At 45.5% G+C, this 25,024-nt stretch overlaps 1 protein-coding gene across 1 annotated transcript in view; it reads left to right on the plus strand.

The window, feature by feature from the left end:
- Positions 1 to 1,444: 1,444 nt before the first annotated feature.
- The window catches only part of TMEM132C (transmembrane protein 132C), a 430,548-nt gene continuing 406,968 nt past the window's right edge, over positions 1,445 to 25,024 (plus strand). Inside the window, exon 1 of the mRNA XM_021923141.2 lies at positions 1,445 to 1,553. Within this exon, the coding sequence (XP_021778833.2) occupies positions 1,469 to 1,553 (85 nt within the window). The 5' untranslated portion in view covers positions 1,445 to 1,468. The remainder of the gene's footprint in view (positions 1,554 to 25,024) is intronic.

Consider the following 25,024-nt stretch of genomic DNA (forward strand, 5'->3'; position numbering starts at 1 on the left):
ATTTCTTTTCTTTCAATCAAGGATTTCGTTTATTCTTTTGAAATTCTTCCCTGCACTAATGGTGAGAAAAGACTGCTCAGGCTTCCTTTTGATGTTGGACCGAGCCAGCCCACGGTGAGAGGGGGCTGAGCCCGTGGTGAGGAGCCCAGGGCAGGAGGGGAGGTCCAGAGACCTCCGAACCCATGGCCCTTCACTCCCAGTCACAAGGGGGAGTCGGGGTCCCGCCCTCAAACAGCTCAGAGCACGCATGGCAGAAAGACCTTAGCACGAGCATCAGGAACCGCACAGGGAAGCCGCTGAGATCACCTGGGATCACCACCATGAGGGAGGCCAGCGCTAGAGAAACCAGAGGGAAAAGATACAGAGAACGAAGTGGGGCGGGGAGGGCGGATCTTCCTTGTCTGAGTATGCAGAGAAATTGCTTATGGCTGGAGCAAGTCTGGAGAGGGGTTATTCCCCACCCCCTGAATAGATAATAAAACACATGCTGTTGGGGGGGGAGGAGATGATTGGGAAATGGAAGCCCCACAGACATGTAGTGAAAAATGATCCTTTCTTTCCCCCCTGCGTTCTAGTCCCCTTCCCAGAGACACCGCTGTGATCTGGTGCCTCGCCCCCTCCGCACACACACACACAGGTGCACACCCGCATGTGTCTGAGCCCGCACCCCGCCTTCACGCTCCGCTGCGCGCTGCTTTTCCCCGCTCAGTGATCCAGCTAGGAGCTCTCCCCGCAGCAGCTGCGCGGGACTTTGCATTCCAGATGTCCCCAGCCCTCCAGGCTAAAACAAGGGCCACCTGAAGTTGAGGAATGGGGCGTGACGACCACCAGGTCCCGCAGTGACCACGGGAGGGTGGAGAGAAGGGGTCCAGCTCTGCCTTGAGCGTCGGGTCCCCGGGCAGGACCCTCCCGGCCGCGGGCCGCTGGGCACCCGGGCAAGAGGCTGCCAACGCTGAGTTTCTCTGGGTAGGCGTGGACCCCCGGAGGAGCCGTCCCAGCCGCCTGGGGAGACGCCCCCTCCCCGTCCCGTCTTCTTTCCCGGGCACACCCTCCCTAGCCCGGGCGGGGGGGTTCTCCATCTGCCGCCCCTCCCGGCGGACAGGCGCACTCTCTCCTCCCGCACCCTCAGTCTGCCCGCGGTCCCGGGGCGCGGCGGGGGCGGGGCCCGGCTGGGGGCGGGGCCGGGGGCGGGGCGGGGGCGGGGCGGTCCGGCGGCTGCGGCGGCTGCTGCTGGAGAAAAGTTGTCCCGGCCGGAGCGCGAGCAGCGGCGGAGCCGGAACCGCCGGAGCCAGAGCCCGAGCCGCGGCGGCGTGGACCCGGCAGGGGCGGGCCGCGGACGGCTGAGACGCAGCGGGCCGGGCCGACCGGGCCGCGGGAGTGGCCCCGGGCATGGGGCGGCCGGCGAGGGCCGCGGGCGGGCGCTGCGCTTCAGGCTGGCGGCGGGCGGCGTGAGCGGCCGGGACGCAGGATGCGCTCCGAGGGTGCGGCCCCCGGGCCGGCGGCGCCGCTGTGCGGGGCGCTGAGCCTGCTGCTGGGCGCGCTGCTGGGCAAAGGTAAGGCCGGGGCGGGTGCGTGGCGCGCCGACGCATGCGAACTTCGCGATTCCGGGGTGGCTCGGGGTGAGGGCAGCCGAAGCGAGGGGTGCGGCGGGGGCCTTGGTGGGGGCGCGGGTCCCACCAAGAGCGCCTCTGCGGATGCCGAGCCGCCCCAATCCAGAAGGGCGCTCCCAGCTGGGCGCCAGGATCCGGGCAAGTTAGGCTGTTACCGAGTCCCGAATCTCCCACCCCGGTCCCCCCAGACCCAGAGCTGCCCCACGGATGAGGAGGGGGCGTGGCTGAGGGACACAGTGTTTGTTCCCCATCCCTGAGTTCCGTGGGGACCTGCCCCAGGCCCAGCACAGTCACCCTGTGGAACTGGTGTCCAGGAGAGGGTCTCCGCTCCGTGCGCCCCTTCCTCCCGGCTGTGTGCTCCCTATCCACAACTCCCCATCCACAGCTTCAGCACTGTGGGGCTGGTGCTCCAGAAGGGAAGGCCCGGTTCTTTGCATCCCCTTTCCGCAGCCGCTAAGGTCTCCGTGCTGGCCCTAGAGGAACGCGCACCATCGCGCAGCTCACCAGGAACCCCAGCATGGCAGAAACCAGGGGCTCTCTGTGGGCTCCTTCAAATGAGTCGTCTGTGGTTTGGGAGCGCGGATGGGGAGGTGGGTGCGCCCCTCGTGATGAGAACTAGCTCACCAGCGGTCCTGTCCGTAGCTACTTCACCTCAGTGTCCTCTTCTCTACAATGGGAGTGGCGGCCCTGCTTTGGTTGCAGGAATTTAAAGGCGCTAACGTATGGCGCCCGCAGGGCTCACAAAAGGTAGCCGTGAGGTTATTTCGGCCTTTATTATTATGTGCGTGTGCGGCCGAGTGGCCGCGCGGATCCGGCGGCGGGAAGGGCGGGTAGAGGCGGTCTCCGGCCCCAAGAGCCGCGGGGCAGGCGGGGAGGAAGGCCTCGGCTCTGCCAGGGACAGCAGCTGCCCGAGTCCCGGGGCGCGTCCAGGACGTAGGAAGAGGAGAGCATCGCTTTCCTGCTGCCTGCGCCCTGGCGAAGGTCTCGGGTTCATTTGGTTAAACAGAAGTGCGCACAAGGGTGCCCTGCGCCTTCGCGTGGCGCCTCGGGTCCGGTATCGGCCCCAAGCTCTGAGCAGAGAACCCTCAAAGCCACCCCTCTCCCGCCTAATGCTCTAAGGCTGAGCTAGAAACGCATTGAGAGACAAGTTGTCATGGATGTTTAAAAGTAGCGTTTGCTTTTCAAAAGTCATTCCGCACCGCCTGAAAATCCAGAAAAATCGACTTTCCTTGAGGCTGCGCTTGCCCAGATACACCAACCAGACAAGTTTGCTATGTTTTATGTAAGTGTTCCTTTCTTCTAGGAGCTCCAGGTAGAGAGGAGGGTGGGGTGAGAGAAGAGGGAAAGGGGGGGCAAGTCGGGGTGGGGGAGTAGGAGAGGGAGGCACTTTTCTATTTTATTGGAAAGAGTCAACAGTCACAATCTGGTGCCTGAATTCTGCTGTTAATTAGCTCTAGGTTCCAGCGTTTCTAGGATTCAGTTTTCCTGGATGCAAAGTGGCCATTGAAGAATTCCCTTCCCAACCTACCTCCCGGCAGTTTTTTTGATGATAAAATGACTGAATGGGTAGAAAGCACTTTACATAGGAAGGCGGTGCCAGTTGAGCAGGGCGTGACCGACCTCCTCCGGGTTTTCGCCCCTTGCCCTTGGGAGACTTTAACCAGGCGAGGACGCTGGATGTTCCCTTTAAAGCAAGTGTGGACTGTTCTTCATTAAGGCTTGTATTCCGTGTGTGTGTGTGTGTGTGTGTGTGTGTGTGTGTGTGTGTGTATCCAGAGGATTTTACTTTTGATTAAGAGAGTGGCTGTTACAGATGTCCATGTGTTCAGTGCTGGGGGCAGTGATTTGGCTGGAAAGGCAACTGGGACTGGATTTGAAGCTGATATTTGCACAGCAAGGGAAACTACTGAAAACTAGGGACACAGCGAAGCCCCACCCCTATCCCGAACCGCCCCGGCCCTCTAGCTAAGTGCAACCTTGATTTGGTGGGGCTTTCTTTCCCTGCTTTTTGCTTTGCAAAGTTCACCACGTGATTTGGGGGTGCATAAGGGCCTGCAAGTTATCATCTGCAAAATACATTTTCCGTTTGTTTCTCATGATCAAAAGCAGCAGTTCATTCCCCCCTCGGATTCCTCCACACGTAAAGCGTTTGCACCGTAAGATATCTTCTAGAGAGGAAAGTTTTCTGACCTTGTTTACATTTCTGCTGTCTTTAAAAAAAAAAAAAAAAAAAAAAAAAAAGCCATCTCTGTCTCTTCCTGCACACGGGTTTAAGTGCTGATTTCTGGAATCCTTGAAACCACTGATTAATTTTTAATACCAATTGTCTGTTTATTTTTGACTGTGGATTTAGAGGCTTTGCAATTTGTCAGGGTTCGGAAAAGGCAGAATTGTTCTTGAGCAGTTCCATAAATAGGACAGGGCATTGAAAGAAAGAAATCTTTTCCTAAGATTTAAGACTTGGGCTGAGGCAGGAGAGACAAAACATCCTTGAATTAGAGGTTGATGTATTGTCCCTATATAAAGCCAGTGGAAGGGCGGTGCCAGGCTGAGATGCCCTCAGAAGTTTAGCGATGGTTATTAGTCACATATGAGACCTTCTGGGAAGGTTATGTGGGACCACAGTCTCTTTTCTGAAATCTGTGGGGGCAAATGTATTTCAAATTCAGAACTATTGAGATCTTTGAATTACAAGAGAGAAGGAAAGATAGAAAAATAGAGGCATAAAGTCATATGCATGTGTGGTATGGCACCCTGAGCCTTCGTCTGGAGTTGCAGCCTGTACTTGCACATCATGCTGACTTTGTGTGCAATGTATGAGTCTTTACATAAAGAAGGATAATAAGACCCCAAATAGCTGGACTTCAGATCAGTGTTGGCCACTGAATGAATTAAATACAACCAACCAGCCAAACCTTGGGATTGTCAGTGCTTTAGGGGTTTTGGGTTTCTGGTAAGGGACTTAGGGTCTATAGCAGGGATGAGAAATAGGAGGATGTCATCAGGGTGGAGAAGCCCCTCACAGCTTACCCACAGCTTACCCACATTCATGCTAACATCAAAGAATGATGCTCATGTCTTGTCCTGCATACACTTACAACATGTGTATACTTAGCACAGACACATAGATTTTCTTTTCATCCTTGTCCCTTCTTATCCCTCAAGTCGAAATTCCTCACTGTGTTTCCGCCTCTTAATAGTTATTGCAACTTCTTGGAAATCATTCTATTAAACGATCAGATCTGAATGTGTCCTATTATAGTTCTTTCCTCTATACCCACATTTCTTGACTATGCTTGCAAACTTCAGGACCTGCAGACAACTACTGTTTTATCCATACATTTTTTTTTAAAGGTTCCTGACATTTAAAAATTGTGAGAGTTGGTCGGGCGCGGTGGCTCACACCTGTAATTCCAGCACTTTGGGAGGCAAGAGGCAGGTGGATCACTTGAGGTCAGAAGTTCAAGACCAGCCTGGCCAACATGGTGAAACCCCATCTCTACTGAAAATACAAAGATTAGCTGGGTGTGGTGGTGGGGGCCTGTAATCCCAGCTGCTCGGGAGGCTGAGGCATGAGAATCATTTGAACCTTGGAGTTGGAGGTGGCAGTGAGGCAAGATCACGCCTCTGCATCCAGCCTGGGTGACAGAGTAAGACTCGGTCTCAAAATAATAATAATAATAATAATAAAATAAAGTGAAATGAAAAGAAATGGGAACATTCACATAAAAAATTAGGATTTCCACAATGTGTACATATATCAAGTCATCGTGTTGTACTCTGTAACTGTATACACATTTTATCTGTCAATTATAAAAAAGATTTTATTTCTAGTTTGCTAGAAGTTGCATATAGAATTTTATCAAATGCTCTTTTGCATCTACTGAGATGATCAAATAAGTTTTCTCTTTCATTATGAAAAACAAATCAGGATTTCTAGCTTCTCTCAAAAGTGTCGATAGTCTGCCCATCTTGGGTGTAATTTCTTTTATGGCTACCTTGTGCCGAAGCTGAGCAGGGGTGTTCTCCTCTGGAGCATGTGTTTATTCAAGTCCTGTCTTCCTCTGCTCACTCACCTGGCCCTTCCCTTAAGCAGCTGAGTTTTGCTTCAACCTCTTCTTCGTTCATCTCACTGTTCTCTGTTAGCTTAATCACAAGGGTGGCTACAGTCATGCAGAGAAGAGCTCAGCACTCTCAATTATATTAGTAGTTAACACCTCTATGAGCAGAGGTTAAAACAAAGCCTTTGGAGGTATTAGATATTTCATACATCCATAGTCATAAAAAGCAAGGTTAATAAAAATGTATATTAATTGAAGTGAAGGAGAGTATTACAGAATTAGTGGAATAAATGGAACATCTGATTGATAGAACATTTTTACAGCCATCTACTTTGTTTAAAAACCAGGCTTATTAAAATATAATTTGCACACAATAAAATTCACCTCTTTGAGTGTATAGTTCGAAGTTTCGACAAATGCAGACAGTCACGTAAACATCACTAGGATTGCGGTATAGAACATGCCCATTACTCTCCAAAATTTCTATTTGCCTTTGTAGCCTCCTCCTTCCTCTACCTCCAATCCTGGCAACCACTGATTTGCTATTTGTCTCTAGAGTTTTACCTTTTTCAAAATGTCATAAAAACAGGATCATGCAGTATGCAGCTTTTGGGCCTGCTTTCTTCTACTTAACAGGATGCATTTGATAGTCACCTATGTATCAATAGTTTGTTCCTTTTCAGTGCTGAATGGCATTCCATTGAATGAATGCACCACAGTTTATTTATTTCATACTGAAAAGACATTTAAAATTATGCCAGTTTTGGGTAATTATGAAGAGTGTTGCTATAAATATTCACTAACAAGTCTTCATGCAAACATATATTTTCATTTCTCCTAAGTAACTAGCTAGGATTGGGGTTGCTACTTTGTATGGGGACAGTATATATGACTTCGTAAGATACTGCAAACTCTTTTTAAACATAGTTTTAGCAGTTTGCATCCCTATCAGCCATGTATAATAGTTCGTTTGTATCTTCAGCAGCATTTGGTATTATCCATTTTGTTTTTATTTTGTTTAGTCATTCTGATAGGTGTATAATAGGCATTTCTTTGAGGTTTTAATTTTTGCCCTCATGACTAATAATATTGAACATTACTTCTTGTGCTTAATTGCCATGCTTGTGTTGTCTTTGGTGAAATATCTTTTTCAAATATTGTACCCACTTTTTATTGATTATTTTTCTGTTATGATTTTTGAGAGTGCTTTATATATTCTGAATGCAAGGCCTTTGTCAGGTAAGTGTTTTACAGATAGTTTCTCCCAGTATGTGTCTTTGGAAGATCAGAGGTTTTACATTTTAGTGATGTTTAGTTTATTAATATTTTCTTTTAGTTATTGGGTTTTTGGTGTCACATCTAAGAAAGCTTTGCCTAACCCAAGGCTGCAATGATTCCTTAAATGTGTATAGTGTTGTTCAGGTCTTCTATATTCCTACTGACCTGTTTGTTCTGTCACTTATTGAGAGAAGAGTATTGAAGTCTCCAGCTATGTTATGGTTTTGTCTATTTTTTTATTTTAGCTCTGACAGCTTTTGTTTCATGTATTTTGAACACTGTCTTAGGTACATACTTAGGATTTTTGTTGTTGTTGTTAAATCAATCCACTTCTATGTAATGCCTTTCTTTATTCTTAGAAATATTTCTTGTTCTGTAATCTATTTTATCTGATATTAATAAAGCCATCTCAGCTTTCTTTTTATTGGTATTTTTATGGTAATGTCTTTTTCATCTTTTTACTTTTAACTCATGTCTTTATGTGTAATGTTGGTTGTTTATAGGCAACATAGAGTTGGATTTCACTTGTTTATCCAATCTGATAATCTCTGTCTTTTAAGTATAATGTTTAGACCACTTATATTTAATGTAATTATTCATCAATTTGTATTAAGATCTACTATTTTGCTCATTGTTTTCTTTATGTTCCATCTGCTCTTTATTCTTCTTTACCTCTTTCCCTACCAGCTTTTTTATATATGGAGTACTTTTTATGATTCCATTTTATCTCCACTACTGGCTTATTATTTATACTTCTTTTTTAACTTTAGTCATTGCTCTATGGCTTTAAAAATACATTTTTAATTAATCATTACTTGCATTCAAATTCTGTTACAGTGCTTTGTATGCTATATAGGAAATTTACAACAGTATATTCCTTATACTGTTTTCCTCTACTGTATTTTCAAGTACATGCACTCACATACCCTAGGTGTGATGAAGAGAACTGTCATTTAAAAATTACCTTTATGTCTATTAAAGAAGAATAAAAATTATATTAACGGTGTTGCTTTTGTTTCTAAGAGGGTACTTCTGATGTTCTTAAAACCAGTTTCTCTTCAAGATGTTATTCTCCTACCTGTGCACTGAGCTTCCTTGTTTTATATGCCTTTAGGAACTTAGAAGTTGCTGCATTCAAGGAGAAAACAAATGTGAAATACAACCCATCTGGAGTCTAAATCAGCAAAATTTCCAAGACAATGGATTCTAGTTACTCTCCCAGAGAGACTGATTTCTTGTCTTCTGCAATGTGTACATATATTTTTTTTCCTGATTAAGGATGTTCTTAATCATGTGTTAGAAATGTTGAGCTTACACTTGCAGATGGCTGGGATCCTAAAGCCACCCAAAGACTTAATATAGAAGACCATGTCGTTTCTATGTATAACGTTTTTTTCTTTCTTATCTCACCACCCTTCATCTTGCCAGCAACATGGTGAGTTATCACTTACGGACTAATTAGGAAGGCTCAGTGTCATAGAAACAAAAGCTTAAGTTTGAGCTTCTGTTCCACCAGTTCCTGGATGAATTGGTCAGAAGTCTTTGGTTGTTAGCAACAGAAACATCTTGATACCTTACTTGCTTATTACTAAGTAATAAGAGATTGGAAGCTCTTGACTCCAGAGAAAGTGGAAGGACAAGATTTCCTATGAGCAGGAAGCTGCCAGGTGCTGGGTTCCTGTGGCTATAATTGTCTGACTTCTTTAGGATACCATGGTTGGAAAACAGGAACCATTTTACTTATTTTTGTCTCAGTGCTCATGTTTTAGATTCCAGGATGAAGGAAGCCTATACCTTGGCTAAACTTTTCACCTGGGTAAACTTTAAAAAAAATACCAATCCCCAGACCTTATCCCAAACCAATGGAATCAGGCTCATTGGTAGGGATGGAGGAGGGTTGAGTATAGAGGCAGGGCTGATCAGTTTTACTGTTTAAAAGCTCTGCAGGTGATTCTAACTGTCAGGGATGCACACAGATTGCATAGGCCCATCTCTATCTAGAAAGGTATAAGACGGCCTCATTAATAGTTCCATCATTTTGTATCCAAGGGGAAAGGATTTTCCTCCCAGAGAAAAACTGAAAGGCTGTTACTAAAAGAAGATGAGATGGATGCTGGATGAAAAATCAACCGATGTTCATTCCACTGGCCCTAAGACCAAGTGTATGTAGTGAAAAAACAAAGGACAGCTTTTCTGAGCCTCAGTTTTGTTTTATAAGTCAGGGTTCCCCAACCCTCTGGTCATGGTTTGTACCGGTCCATGGCCTGTTAGGAACCAGGCTGCAGAGCAGGAGGTGAGTGATGGGTAAGCGAGCAACGCTTCCTCTGAATTTACAGCTGCTCCCGATCACTCACATTACTGCCTGAGCTCCGCCTCCTGTCCGATCAGTGGCAGCATTAGATTCTCATAGAAGTGTGAACGCTATTGTGAATGGTGCATGCAAGGGACCTAGGTTGCATGCTCCTTATGAGAATCTAATGCCTGATGATCTGTCACTGTCTCCCACTATGCCCCAAGATGGGATGATCTAATTGCAGGAAAACAAGCTCAGGGCTCCCACTGAATCTATATTATGGTGAGTTATATAATATTTTTTATATATTACAATGTAATAATAATAGAAATAAAATGCACAATAAATGTAATGTGCTTGAATCATGCTGAAACAATCTCCCCACCCCCTCGCCCGTTGAAAAATTGTCCTTCACAAAACTGGTCCCTTTTGCCAAAAAGGTTGGGGACCTCTGTGCTAAGAAGGGATAATATCTATTTTATAGATGGTTGACAACATTTAATGCAAAAGTAGAGTAGAGATACTTAGCATGCTTTATGAGTTTCCAAGGGCTGTTGTAACAAACAGGGAAGCTTAATGTAACAAAAATTGATCCTCTCACAATTCTGGGGCCAAAAGTCCAAAATCATATGTTGTCAGGGCCATGCACTGTGCTGAGCCCCTAGGGGAGGATCCTTCCTTGCCTCTTCCAGCTTCTCTTGGCTCCTGGCATTCTTGGCTTGTGGCAGCATCACAGCAATCTTTGCCTCCGTCTTCACATAGCCTTCCATTCTAAATGTTCCTTACCTGTCTGTCTTATAAGGATACCGGTCATTGGATTTATAACCCACTATAATCCAGGATGATCTCATTTCAAGATCCTTAACTTAACGACATCTGAAAAGAGATTTTTTTCTTAAGCAAGGACACGCTCACAAGTTCTAAGTGGACATTCGCTTTTGGGGCCATGCAAACTATTGCATGCGGTAAGACTTGGCACATAGTAAAGTTCGATAAATCAGGGCCATCATTATTTGTATTATTAAAGCCATGGAGATGAAGAATCCTCAGTACAACACAATGGAAACCTTACATAGATATTTTTAAACAATAACCGAGAATAATTTAAAACACAAAGCAAAGAAAACAGAACTGTGCATTCAACAATATTGGGGAATAGGAAAAGCTGGTCAAGTGTGAGCTGTTTGTTTATTACAGACCTAAACAGAGAGTCAAAGGTTTATATTCTGAGACATCCCTTGACCACTTCACGCTTAACTACAGCTTAGGCATAATTCCATCTGGCTTCGTGTTAGGATACTCTTGACACGATCTTAAGCGCCCCTTCTCCCTCTGAGTTCTCAGAGTCATGAAAACCATCCACAGCAGGCCACATTTCTCTCTTAGGTTAATTTTTTCTCCCAACTCTGCAGTTTACTTTTTTCATCCTTCTTGCTCAATGGGTCCCTCTGGCCCCATAATTATGTTTGCTTTTGCTGTGTTTCCTCACTCTCTCTGTGGACCCAGATGCTGTAGAAATGTGGATCGAACACTAGCCAGTTTGGCACGTGGTATTCTACTAGCAAGTCTTTGAGGCAACAAGGGATTCTCATATTCTCAAAATAAAGGAACTTGAAGAAAACTGCCTCCTGCCTCAACACACACGTGTGTGCATGCACACACACACGCACACAAACCCAATTCTGGGCTAGTTTCTGGTCTTATCATTGAGTTACAGCTTAGTGATGATTTTAAGACAAAACAAACAAACAAAAAAGAAAAAAATCTTACTTATGCCATAAACAAGGTATCCCTGAAAATGTGATTTTTGTCTCCACTGGAAACAATGAGGTTGGGTTTGACACACTGAAGCAGTTTTCCCTGTCTGTCTGATGGAAATGTTTTTTGAATATACACTAAATTATTCAGTTTCTTATTCATGATTCCTCTAGTTACAAATGCCAAAACCTCCAGCTTAAGCAAACCATACCAAAGTCAAAAAGAAAGAAAGAAAAAAAAAAACCATTAGTTCAGGTAACTGCAAAGTCCAGGTAGACTTCAGGCACAGCTGGATCCAGGGGTCAAGTGATGTCATTGGATAGTTTCTGTTTCTCCCAATCTTTTGGCTCTTCTGTCCCCTTTGCTGTCTTCATTTTAGAGAGGGCATCATTGTCAGCAGCAGCTCCAGGCTTATAGTCTGTCCGCACAGCATACTCAACTAAAAGAAAGTTGATCCAACTAAAAGAAAGTGGCTTCTCACATGTTTGTAGAAAAAGTTGCAGGGGTAGATTTTTGGCACTCACTGCGGTCTTGGGCCCACTCACTGCTGACTTAAGGGAATGGGGTTTTCTGATTATGCATATCTCAGGCACAGGAATCCTGGGAGCCTGGGGGCGAGGTCACTTCCACCCACACCACTAAGACAGAAGGTGTGATGATGCCCAAACACAGGTGGAGCTGTATCAGAAGATGGAGAATGAATGCCCAGCAGGCAAAACCCTATTCACCAACCAAATGAGCAAAACGAAGGGCATCAAAAGCCACTGGATGGCTGCTTCTCACGGGTGTGCTGCACATTGTGGGGGCAGCCCATGTGGGAGGTCAGCTCACTTCTCCTACCTACACACAAAGTCCAGGACATCTCAAGTTAGGAGGGTGACCTTCTTTATCTCCCAGCACATCTCTACTTCTGGGTGGCTTTTCTTCTTTTCTGTTTGTCTTGACCTTCATTCATTCTTCTTTCATTGATATCCATCCATCCAACATCCCTCCAATAAGAGATGGGCACTGCAATAGTAGCATCTTCTATCACTGACCTCCTCTTGCAGACAAGGAGACCTTACTTTCAACCTCAGGTGCTCACCCCCAGGACTGTGGGAGCCCTGGGCTGAGTTCCTAAAGCCTGCCAGTTTCTCATGCCGCAGCTATATACGTTGACCCTAAAAGGCTTGCCCCTCTGGCATCCTGATTTATGAGAACAAAAATCCCAGGGGAAGTCTTTCAGGGCATTTGTTCTGCTCCGGCTCTGTTCCATCTTTCCCACTTCCTAAGTGGTGATAGGCTCTTATCTTCAATTTATGTAAATCTTTTGGGTCACTACACAGCCCCAGGTTACCATTTTCTTTGTTTTCTACTTTTTAATTGTAAGCAACGAATTGACTCAGAGAGCAGACTTTTCTCATTTGCCTTCGAACTCAATGTTTTCATCTGTCATGTTCATATCCTATTAACTAAATGACATTTCCTAGCTGCAGTCTCTCACTGCCTTCTCCTTGTCAATTGTCTCCCTGGCCATGTCCTGGCCCGTGACCCCAGCCTGTCTCCCTGTGGCACTGATGCCATGGAGGTGACAGCTGGCAGTGGTTTGGCTGTGTGGTTGCCTGTTAGTTCTGGGTGGGAAGGGGTCCACTCTACCATTCACAGAGGCAAGAAGCCTGCAAACTTCAGCTTCTTACTAATCCCTGGTGGTCAAGGTATCCATGATGGTTAATTTTATGTCTCAACTTGTGTGGGCCACAGTGCCCAGATATTTAGTCAGACTTGAGTCTGTGTGTGTGTGTGTGTGTGTGTGTGTGTCTGTTTGGGTGAGATTAACAAATTGGTGGATTTTGATAAAACAGGTGACTCTCCATAATGTGGGTAGGCCTCATCCAATGAGTTGAAGGCCTGCAGAGATCAAAAGGCTGACCACCCCTAAAAGACAAGAAGGAATTCTGCCAGCCAACAGTCTTTGGACATGAGCTGCAATGTTAGATTTTCCTTGGGTCTCCAGCCTGCCAGCCCGCCCTACAGATTTTGGACTTGCCAGACTCCATAATCACATGAGCCAATACCTTAAAAGAAGTTTCTCTCAGTATATGCTCACCCTATTGGTTCTATTTCCCAGGAGAACCCTGACTAATAGAGGGCCCTGGAAGATCTGGTCCCAGGCAAAAGGAATTTTGTTTTCTCTCTCAAATATCTCACCTGTCTATTCTCCAAGCACACTCATTATTTTCATTCCTTGAAGGTAATGGATTCCCAGAACTGGCCACATAAAAGTAATAAACTTCAGAGACAGAATTGCTACTGTCTTTTTTTTATTATTATTAAATCACTGCTAATCCTCTAGAGACAGTACTTCCTTACTTTGTTCATTAGCCCGACTGGAAGATCTAAATGTCCACCATCCTCAGCAAACACCAGCTGCATGTTTAGGCCCTTCTTGACCAGTGGTCAGATCATGTCCTTTGCTCTAAATTCTCTAGTGTCTCCCATCACATTGAGAGGTAATGCCACAGTGCGTGCAGTGATCTACAACGCTCTGTAATCTCCAACCCTGTAGCATCCTTCTGACCTCATTTTCAACCCCGCACTCCGCTCCCGTCCCATGGGCGTGCTTGCTGGGCTCACCACCACAGATAGGCTCCCACTGCAGGGCCTTTGCACATGCCTGCTGTGGGGTAACCTCTAGATACCAGCATGACACACTTTCAGTTTCTCAGATCTGTGCACCAAGAGCACCTCGTCATGGAAGTCTCCCTATTCACATTGTCTGTTCTTCTCTATTCCTGCCCTTTCTGTGCCCTGTCCCTATTTTGTCATTTCTCTTTGCACTTATCACCTCCTGATAAACTATAACTTTGACTTATTGGGTGTTGTTACCAGAAAAGGGATGAATTATTGAGACCAGACAAAGAATGACATATATTCCTACATCTCCAACTTTGAGAGTGTGATCAACACAGGTCACAGGAACATAGAAGAGTCATGTAAGCAAGTTGTATCTCTTTCCTCCTCAGAAGTCTACTTGGGTTAGTATCTATGAACAGGAGGCAGCATGAAGATGTATTTTCCTAATTGAGTTTGTGTCATACTTGCCTGAAATCAAGGGTAAGCAAACATCATTTATCACTCAGCTGTCAACCCAGGCTGCCTTCAATATCAGAGGCAAAATGAGACAGATACCAGAGGTGGCCCAAGTCCCAGTTGGAAGAGAGAAAGATGAGATCTAAAACAGGTTTGTTTCAACAAGTTAGGACCCCTTCCTCTCCAGACAGGTCCTGTTTGGGAGGCAAGATCAAGGCTTGGTAGTTATACCGGCCTGAGTCAAATCCCTGCTCCACTGTGTAGACATGGGAAAGCCACTTATGGCACCAAACCTCAGCTTCTGGGTCTGTCACTGGGGCTGGTAAAATGTGTTTCATGGAGTTATTTAAAAGGGTCAAATGACCTAATGTTTATTTTTCTTTATTTTTCATTTGCACATTTTGGATACAATCTCCATTGTTCTCTGTCCTGCTCTGAACCCTAGGAGGCTGACCCTGCAAATGGCAACTCCTGGTCCCTATATCTGCTGGGTTCCATGGGGGGCTGACCAGTGGGGACATGGTAAGACATTGAAGGGCAAGAGAAAGGAGAAGCTGGAATATTTGGTCCCCACTCGCTCCTTGTTTGGGCCCATATCTGGCTGTGCCTTTGTCTCCCCATGAATCTAACTCCTGTTGGGTGACCTCTGTTCAAGATTCCAGCTCCCACTGACCTTCAGGAACACTCCCTTCTCTACTTCCCCCTTCAGGTGAAGATAATGTCTATTTCTTATCTCTAGGTACCCAGCCTTATTATTTCATTTCTTCCATAAGTAGTTCCTTCATAAAAGGGACTTTGAACATTGGAGTTGGATTCTCTTTCCTCCTGAGGCTGACATTTATACAAATAAAAATTACTCATACATAGTGGAAAATGGCTGGAGTTTTTTGTTGTTTTGATGTTTAAATAACCTCAAACATTTAGAACATTTCAAAAATAGGTGCCTAGAACTTTTGTCCCATGAACATCTCAGAGTAGCTGGCTGAGTTGATGCATATCATCCCTGAACACTTTGTTGTGTATTTCTTACTAAGAAGACATTCTCTTACAGAAGCACAAGGTAACATCAAAATCAGAGAATTACCATTGCTGCATTATTACCACACAATACTGTTGTATGATTCCATTTTCACATGGCTATAAAGAATTCCCCTGAGACTGGGTAATTTATAAAGGAAAGAGGCTTAATTGACTCACAGTTCTGCATGGCTGGGTAGACCTCAGGAAACTTACAATCATGGCAGAAGGCAAAGGAGAAGTAAGTACCTTTTTCACATGGTGGCAGGAAAGGGAGGAGACAAAAGGAAAAGAGTCCCTTATAAAACCATCAGATCTTGTGAGAACTCACTCATTATCATGAGAAAAGCATGGGGAAAATCACTGCCCCCCTCCTCATGATCCAATCACTTCCCACTAGGTCCCTCCCTGGACACATTGGGATTACAGTTCAAGATGAGATTTGGGTGGGGACACAGAGCCAAACCATATCAACTATTGTCCCAGTAATTCACAGCAGAAGGATCTAGTTCAGGATTGCTCATTGCAGTTAGTTGTCATGGCTTTTTACTTTTTTTCAGTCTTCCCTTGAATTTCATGACTTTGACACTGTGGAAACTTACAGGCTAGTTATTTTGTGACACGTCTCTCTCCATTCGGATTTGTCTGATGTTTCTTCCTGATTAGTGATTCAGATGCTACATTTTGAGCAGGAATGCTCCAGACAGGATGCTCGGCTGTTGTCTTTGTACTTTATCTGGTTGCACGAGATTTAAATGTGTCACAATATTAATGATGTTCTCTTTGATCACCTGATTAAGGTGGTGTCTGCTGGGCTTCTCTACTGTGAGGTTACTCTTATTCCCTTTGAAATTAAGACATATTTTGTGGAAAGATGTTCAGAGTCTATATGAACATCCTGTTCCTCATTAGAATTTCAACATTTCATTTATGAATCTATAACAGGATGGGTTCCTGGATTTCTTTTGTACTCTATGGCTTACATTTCATTACTATAACTGTTTATTTTGATGCTCACAATATCGCAGGTTTGGCCAGTGGGAGTCATTTTATGACAACTTCTGTGTTGTTCTGACATGTCCTCCTCCTTTAAGCACTGCCCTACTTTCTGGATATAAGATCCTCCAGGCTCATCTGCACCTTCCCTGCCCCAGTCTTGGAATCAGTTCAGTTGCTTTTAGTGGGGAAATGGTATTTAGACATCAAGATCCTGGCTCTGCTTGTGCTCATGACTAGTGGAGTGCTCTAGCTCCACTCCGTGGACAGAGGTAGGAAATCATTGCACACACATTGACCTTTCTTTCTTCCTCTCTTGTTACCTCTCTACCTCTATCTGTTGTTCTATATCTAGGCATCTCTCTCTCTCTCCCCTAACCTATCCTAGCTATCTATCTACTGTTCTCTATCTGTCTGCTGTTCTCTATCTATCTACCTATGCCCCCATCTGCCTGTTATCTAATCTATTGATCTGTCTTAAAAACCATGAGTTCACACTGATGCCTCAGATTCGAATCCAGCACCACACGTGTCATTCTAGATCTCTTCCTTTCTGTGTTTGTAGCTGCCTTCTCCTAATCCCAGGCCAGGCCATTTCCCCTGCCTCCCCCATCTCAGTCCACTCAGTCTCTAGCCCCTGATGCCACCTGTCCTCCTTGCCACTCCTCTGACCCCCTGCCCCAGCCACTGAGTCTCCACTGTCTGCCTTGCTGGGCCTCTCCTGATGGTGTTGGGCTGAACTGTTCAGAAGCAGGAGGAAGAGGGCAGCATCCAGTTCGTATCCTCAGTTACATGAACTCCATTATATTATCTGTTTAGAAGAATTCTATAAAGTTCAAGTCAAAGGAATGTGCTGCAACTTCTCTACCTCAAGATACCCATTTTTTGGTGGATCGGGGTGGTGAATGCGCACTTTGACCAGAGATGACCATGGGCCCATGGACCACCATGTACTGACCAGCCATTCCTAGGAAAATAACGTGAGCCAATTTGCATAACACGTCTCCTCTTGTATATCTATATCCTATTGGTTCTGTTTCTTGGGATAACTCTGACTGATACAGCATCCAAACAGTCATTTGTGTTTTGGAGTGTATAGTGCTCTGGGAGGGCCATCATTTGTGTGGCAGATATGTATATGTATATAAACTTAGTTACTCTTCATAGTAACCTCAGGAGATAAGCACATTTGTTAGTCCTACAACTGGGGGCACTGAGTGCATTCCTAAAATGTACAGCAAATGATTGGTAGAGTCAGGGTTTGGACCTAGTGGGTCTGTCTCCGTGGTCCTTGGCACATGTGCTGTGACCACCATGTTGTGAGTGTCCTCAAGCTTATGTGAAGCTAATCCACATCAATCAAAGCCAGCTTTCCTGTAAGAAATAATGGCAAGAGGTTTTCTGTAAGAAATAATGGCTGTAAGAAATAATGGCAAGAGATTAACAGAGTGCCTCTCCTATGCACAGATTAGACTTCCATGTAACTCTAGCCCACATAAATAAGACAATCTCTACCTATAGCGGTAAAACATATAGTAATATTAAAAGTCAATGGCTTAGAGTTAATTAGAATTATGTAAAATAAGAAAATGATATAGATGAATTTGGGAGAAATTATCATTTTAATAATAATAAGCCTTTCTAAGGCTATGGTATCGCATAGAATAGAAGTGAAGAGTAGAAGACAGCCAGCATGGTGTCTCATGCCTGTAATCCCAGTACTTTGGAAGGCTGAGGTGGAAGGATTGCTTGAGCCCAGGAGTTCAAGACCAGCCTAGGCAGTATGGTGAGAATCCATCTCTACCCCAAAAAATACACACAAAAAATTAGCTGGGCATGGTGGTGAGTGTCTGTCAGTCCCAGCTACATGGGAGGCTGAGGTGGGAGGATTGTTGACCTCCAGAGGTAGAGGTTGAAGTGAGCCAAGATTGCACGGCTGCACTCCAGCATGGGATACAGAGCAAGACCCTGTTTAGTGAGGTAGGAGGAATAAGTTCCGGCACTGCAGGGTGACTATGATGAACAACAACTTATTGTAAATTTTCAAATACCTAGAAGAACAGATTTTGAATGTTCTCAACAAAAATGATAAGTATTTGAGGTAATTGATATGCTAATTACCCTGATTTAATCATTACACATTTTGTACATGTATCAGAATATCGTATTGTACCCCATACATATGTACAATTATTGTGTTTTAATTACAAATAAGAATGAAAGTAAAAAATAAAGACGTTTTAGTAAATAAAATTATCTTATCACCAGCTTTTAAAAGATTAAAGAGCTTAATGGAGTTGCCAGGGAAGAACATTAGACTCTTAAACACAAGTAACAGGTTAACACCAGTGCAGGCAGCAGAGGAACTTCTACAGAAAGGCAAGCCAAAGAAAAATTGATTAAAAGATGAGAGGAACCAGCCGGACCCAGGGGTTCACTGGGATTTGAATAGGGCATCAAAGACATATTCTCTCTCTCTCTCTCTCTCTATCTCTCTCTCTCCCCCTCCCCAACCTCTACCCTCTCTCCCTTTCTCTCTCTCTCTCCCCCATCTCTATCCCTCTTTCTCTCTCTCTCTCTCCCCCCATCTCTATCCCTCTCTCCCTTTCTCTCTCTCTCCCCATCTCTCTGTCTCCCTCCCCCATCTCTCTCTCTCCCCCCCATCTCTACCCTCTCTCCTTTTCTCTCTTTCTCTCCCTCTCCTTCTCTCCTTCACACACTCATGCATGCTTTCATGGAGGCTTCATTCTCTCATTTGGATTTTCTACATTATGCAAAATGTGGCCACTGAGAGCTCCTGGACTTCAGTTCTCAGGAAGGTCTTTGCTTCCCTTAGCTTATATGAACATCTCAGGAAATGACTCTGTCTTGTTGGGTGGAATGTGGTTCCTCCTGGATGCAGGCTTACAAACTCAAATGCCTCCAGGGCCCCTATTTACTCAGGAGTGAAGCACATTGATTGGGCTATGATGAACAGGAGTGTGATGCTCTGTCTTTGGGCCCAGGGCCACTCCCACGTGGTGACAGCAGGTGAGAATAGCCCTGGCCCCCATAGGCAGTAGCGGGTGTGGGCAGAATGATTCCTAAGCCTTACTGATTTTCATAAACCAGGAAATAAGGATGTTTAAATATAAAATGGCAGATTTCAAGTGTGGGCAACCAAATAAGAAATTGTTAAATGCCGTATGGGACAAATAGTCTAGATCATGGCCTCAGGACAATTTTTCATTTCTGCCTTTGACCACTCAACTTTGATGGAAAGGATGAGATGCTAGAAGTGGCCCGGTTTGGGCCCACAGTCACCTGAGGCCAAAGCAGCAAGATCCATATAGACATTGAAGTTTCCATCCAGTCCACACGGCTGGAGTTTTGAGATCCCTTCCAGGAAGAAGGTTGGTACCAGAAGAAGGGAGAGGGAGTGCCGGGCAGGTGAGATTAGTGTCCATTGAACAGGATCCTGGAAAACTTGAGAGAGAGGGGTAGAAAGAGTAAAGATGTTGGTCAAGAGAAGAAGAGAAAGAAGACGAAGAAGAACTAAGTTATCTCTGCCCGATGATGCTGCTTTCCCAAGAAGGGCAGCGGCTTTGCCAGCACTACGTGTGATCACGTCTGTGAGAAATCTCGTTCCTTCTCCTTTAAATTTTGCAATCAGAGTTTCTCAGCCTCAGCACTGTTGACACGTTGGGCAAGATTATTGTTTATTGCTGGGGTGGAGGAGTGTCCTGTGCAGGGCCAGATGCCAGCAGTCTTTTCCCTGCCCACACAGTTATGACAACCAAACATGTCTCCAGCCATTGCCAAACATCCCTTGAGTGCATTGAGAACCTCTGGTTTAAATCCTGCCAACTGTGCATAAAGTACTTCCTGCATCAAAATATTGTCTTAAACTTTTTACTAGGAAATAATTTTAGACTTTCAGAAAAGTTGCAAAAATAGTACAAAGAGTCTTATATACTTTTCACCTAGATTCCTCCAAATTAACATTTACCAGGTTTGTTTATCAGTATTTTTCTTATTAGCTCTGTCTGAATGTTTCTCTCTCTCTCCCCTCTGCCTGCATATCCATATCTATATCCATATCCATATCTGTGTGTGTGTCTCTAGGTGCAATTTTTCTGAACTGATAGTAAGTTGCACACATTATACCTCTATCATGTGTCTTCCTTAAAATAAGGCAATTCTCTGATATAATCGCATGGGTCAAAACAAAATGGCATTGCTATGGTACTATTATGCATCTACCTCCTTTATTCAAATGTTTCCAGTTATTCCATTACTGTTATTTAAAGCCAAAGAAAACTAAGTTTTTGTTGGTCCAGCATCTCATGCTGTGTTTCCTTGTAATGTCTCTTTTGTGTCTTTTCATCAGAAACAATTTCTCAGCCTTTTTTTGTCTTCATAACTCTGATGTGTTTGAAGAGTACAGGCCAGGTTTTTTAGAAGAATGTCCCTCAATTTGATCCGTATTGATTTGGAGGTAATAGCTGCATTCATTTCAAATTGATCCAGCCCTTCCGGACACTGAGTTCTGAATTGGGATGATTGTGTGTTTGGTGCAGTCTTAATATCACTGATGTCCCCAGTTATCTCTGCAGGATCCTCTCTTACTTTTTTTTTTGTGTGTGAGACGGAGTTTTGCTCTTGTTGCCCAGGCTGGAGTGCAATGGTGCAATCTCGGCTCACTGCAACCTCTGCCTCCCAGATTCAAACGATTCTCCTGCCTCAGCCTCCTGAGTAGCGGGGATTACAGGCGTGCGCCACCACGCCCAGCTAATTTTGCATTTTTAGTGGAAACAGGGTTTCCCCATGTTGGTCAGGCTGGTCTCAAACTCCTGACCTCAGGCAATCTGCCCACCTCGGCCTCCCAAAGTGCTAGGATTACAGGCATGAGACACCATGGCCAGCCTTCTCTTACTTTTAATGTCCCCATTATTGTGGCAGAAGGGCTCAGAGACCTGCTTGTAGGAAACCCTCCTCTCCTTCCCTCCCCTGCAGCTGGGTCTGGGCTGTCCTGCTCTGGTGTGAGTGGTTTCTTCGGGGCCTGCCTCTTTATCTAGTAGAGTTCTGCTGCTGGGTTCTCCCTGGGACAGCCGTGTGGGCACAGCTCTCTCCCAGACAGCACTAGGGGAGGAGATCTGGCTCCCAGTTCCCCCAGCATGACACCGAGCAGGTGGGAATTATAACAGGACTTTCTTAAAGGTGAGGGACAACAGGGACTCCATGTCACTGTGGAGGCTGGCACTCTCACATACTCATGGGTCAAACCCACTCTAGTCTCTGAAGTCTGGCACATGCTGTCGTACCTGAGTGTCACAGTCACAGGCTAAATAAGCCCTTTAATTTACAGCCTTCCCTTCAGTGAGGGCTGAGGGAAATCCATGTCTTCTTGCTTCCCCCTCCTTCCCTTGATTTCCCCAGGGTAGCCAGCTCTTCTTGGCTTTTACTGCCCTGGAGAAGAAGCTTAGACATACATGCCTGCATGTGTGCACCGGCCCCCGCACAGTCACACATTCACACACGCATGTGTATGCTCACACACTCGTGCTCATTAGTGCACACATGCACACTCACACTCACGCATGCACCTCCCACACAGTCACACACACACTCATGAACATTCATTCACACATGTGCCCACACGTGCACAAATACTCACATACACTCGCTAACACTCTAATGCATACATGCACGCTCATACACACGCACGCACTCACATGTACACATGCATACTCTCACATGCTCATTAATGCACACGCGCGCCTATACACACACCCTCGCACATGTTTACACACATGCACACTTATACACACGCACACACACTCATGTGCACACACACACAGACACACACACACGAATGCAGCCTCGTGACTAGCCGTTAGTTTTTAAGAACAAGGGAATCTAAATCCAGATTTTGAAATTTAAAAATGTCCGTAACACCGTGGGGCACAGTCCTGTTAATACATCTATTTGCATGACTAACCAAAACAGTGAATATCTTCATTCAGGTTAATGGGAACGTCACAGTTTTCTCCAAGAACACAGTGTACCTGGTTTATAGGGGTGCAGCTGAAAACGCTCATGCAAACACACACTTACAACTCATTTTAGAAAATATTCTGAAAGAAAGTAGGCCCAAGAGGTGTATTTAACGTCCCCATCTTCAAAGACGGAAAATTGCTAGTAACTTTTAAATCAGCGTTTTCTAATTTGCAGTCTGCCCTATATGATTCTCAATAATTTTTGGCCTATATTGGTATCATCTGCACTTCCATTTACTTAATAACAGTTTTTCTCTATTTCAAATCTTTTAATCTGAGCTTTGCCCTAAGCAATCATTTCCATGAAAGTCACTGTTTTACATACTAATTGCATTTTCCCCAAAACATCAAGCTAAATACATAACTGATAGCATGTTTAAAGGCCCTTGTATGTTTCACCTCAAATTATCTCACATTCCGCATGCGGCAAACCCTGTCCTCAGGCCCTGATGAAGATGGGCAGGCAGATCTGATATCAGCTGCTTTTCCTTCCTTGATGGAACCTCTGGATTGCGTGCCCTGTCCTATAACATGAAACAAGGGCTTCCAGAAAAGGTGAAGGAATGGCTTTCTGAAATTCTGAAAGGCTGGATCCAAAGGCACAGAAAGGAACATTATTTCCTACCATATGGAACCCAGCAGGGCATGTGATGCTGGGACACTGTATGAGTCCGTTCTCACTCTGCCGTAAAGAACTACCTGAGACTGGGTACTTTATAAAGGAAAGAGGTTTGATTGACTCACAGTTCCGCAGGCTTAGTAGGAAGCATGACTGGGAGGCCTCAGGAAACTTACAGTTGTGGGAAAAGGGAAGCAAGGGATGTCCTACATAGCAGCAGGAGAGAGAGAGTGAGTGAAGAGGGGGGAAGTGCCACACTTTTAAACTATCAGATCTCATGAGAACTCACTCACTATCATGAGAACAGCATGGGGAAAGCCGCCCCCATGATCCAATCACCCCCCAACCACGTCCCTCCCTTGACATGTGGGGATTTCAATTCAAGATGAGATTTGGGTGGGGACACAGAGCTAAACCATATCGGACACTGAAGATGAGTGATGCCCTGTTCCACTGGGGGTTATAGCCCCATTGAATTGTCAAATAGGGTCCCCCCTAGCCAGGGGCTGAATTGTTCTAGACCAGGACATTGCTGGGCTTGGGCCCATCATCCAACATGCAAGTCATCATTTCCCAACTTTAAACATATATGCCCTTTCCAAATAAATATAAAAATCCAGAGATTTATCTCCACTCCCCTCAGAGGAGGGAACATCATCCCTTAAAGATCCTGTTCTTTGTTCTCCAAGCCAACATAACAACAAATAGATTAACTTTGCCTCCTGTGGCTCATTTAACAACAACAACAGAAGAAAGTGATTTCCCAATTTCATAATAGCAATGACTGAATATGCATTTTAATGCTAAACCTACTCCAGAATTCTGACGTACACACATCCCACCCTGCCCAGTTGAGAATTGCGGGTCCAAATGGAAGTGTACGTCTTTTCCAAAATGAAAGCCACTGAACTGGAGCGTGCGATAGGTGAGTGCACCATCCTCCTGGTGAGGTAAGGTCCTGCGGCTCTCAGGCCTCTAAAGAGCTGGATGACCCGAGCAGCACAGGAATTCCCAGATTCGCGAGGGACATTCTTATGGTCTGAGCCAGCTGCAAGGCGATCCCAGAATTCCCCTGCAAGTACATCCAAGAAGAAATAAATATCTATAGATGTGTTGCAAACCTCCCAGGAGTCATAACACAAATGAAGCCCTTTGAAGTCCAGCCCCCCTCCTCTGGTGTAGGCACCATTTTCACCCTATAGTGCAGAGTTTCTGTCCCCACACACTAGATGCCAGCAGCACCCAGCCTCGCTGATGACAACCAAAACATCTCCATACGGTGCCAGGCGCCCTTTTCCCCTGGATGGGCTGATACTGAAGGGCCGAGCTGCCTGCAGCCTATGCCGACCGACCGACCGACCGACCGTGTGAATGCAGCCGACCTCCTGCAGGCCTGCTGCAGGAGGAGGTGATGCTGGGATTCCCAGAACAGCAAAAATAGGTGACAGGGAGAGAGTCTGGGAGGGATTGGAGTCCCTGGTTTAGCTTCCTGTTTTCCCAAGGCTCGGTTGTCCTGCTATTCTCATAACTCAGAGATACGCCCCGGAGCAATCTCACTCAATACCTGTGCTGGTTGAGTCCTTTGCTGGTTGAGTGCCTGCCTTTCCGTCCTCAGATCCTTCCTGTTTCCCCTGCTTACTTCTGGATTAGAGGGAACAGCACCTCCCAGGTTCCCGTGTCTTCTGCCTTCTGGACACATCCTAGTCCAGTCTGAGGCAGTGGCGGGAGACAGGAGGGAGATTGAATGGGAAAAGCCATAGCGTTTCTCTCCTTTTCTTGCTTTGCTTCCTGGACTGCCTGCAGTGATGGCCAGGGCATCTCAGGAACCCCGGCTGACCAAAGGCAGCTTCTGCACACTGTGGCCTGGTTTGCACCCTGCCCCGTAGGGGGGTCTTGGTCCCTGGAAACCCCCTGGGATCCATTGTTCCTCCTCCCCTAGGGCTGCAGGGTGCCCTTCTGTCACTGGCATCTGGGTGTCTCACCATCATCTCTGCTTCGTAACTCTTGCATCACAACGTAATCAATTCCTATGTTTAAGCCCTTCTGGTGCAGTAACTACAGCAGTTTGTTTTGTTTTGTTTTGTTTTTCTGGCTGAATTCTGACAAAATCTCCTTTTTTTCTTATGCACATTCAAGTTTGCTTTCTGTTTCTTGCAGTCAGAAGAATCCTGGTCAAAAAGAATGAAAGGCAAAACTTAGAGGAAAGCCTTGGAAACAAAGCCGACCTCCCTGAGGTTCCTGCTGTGTACAAGGGAGACAGGCCCACACTCCCCGACCTGAACCTC

This window comes from Papio anubis, chromosome 9 (genome assembly GCF_008728515.1).
Source record: "Papio anubis isolate 15944 chromosome 9, Panubis1.0, whole genome shotgun sequence".
Lineage (NCBI taxonomy): Eukaryota > Metazoa > Chordata > Mammalia > Primates > Cercopithecidae > Papio > Papio anubis.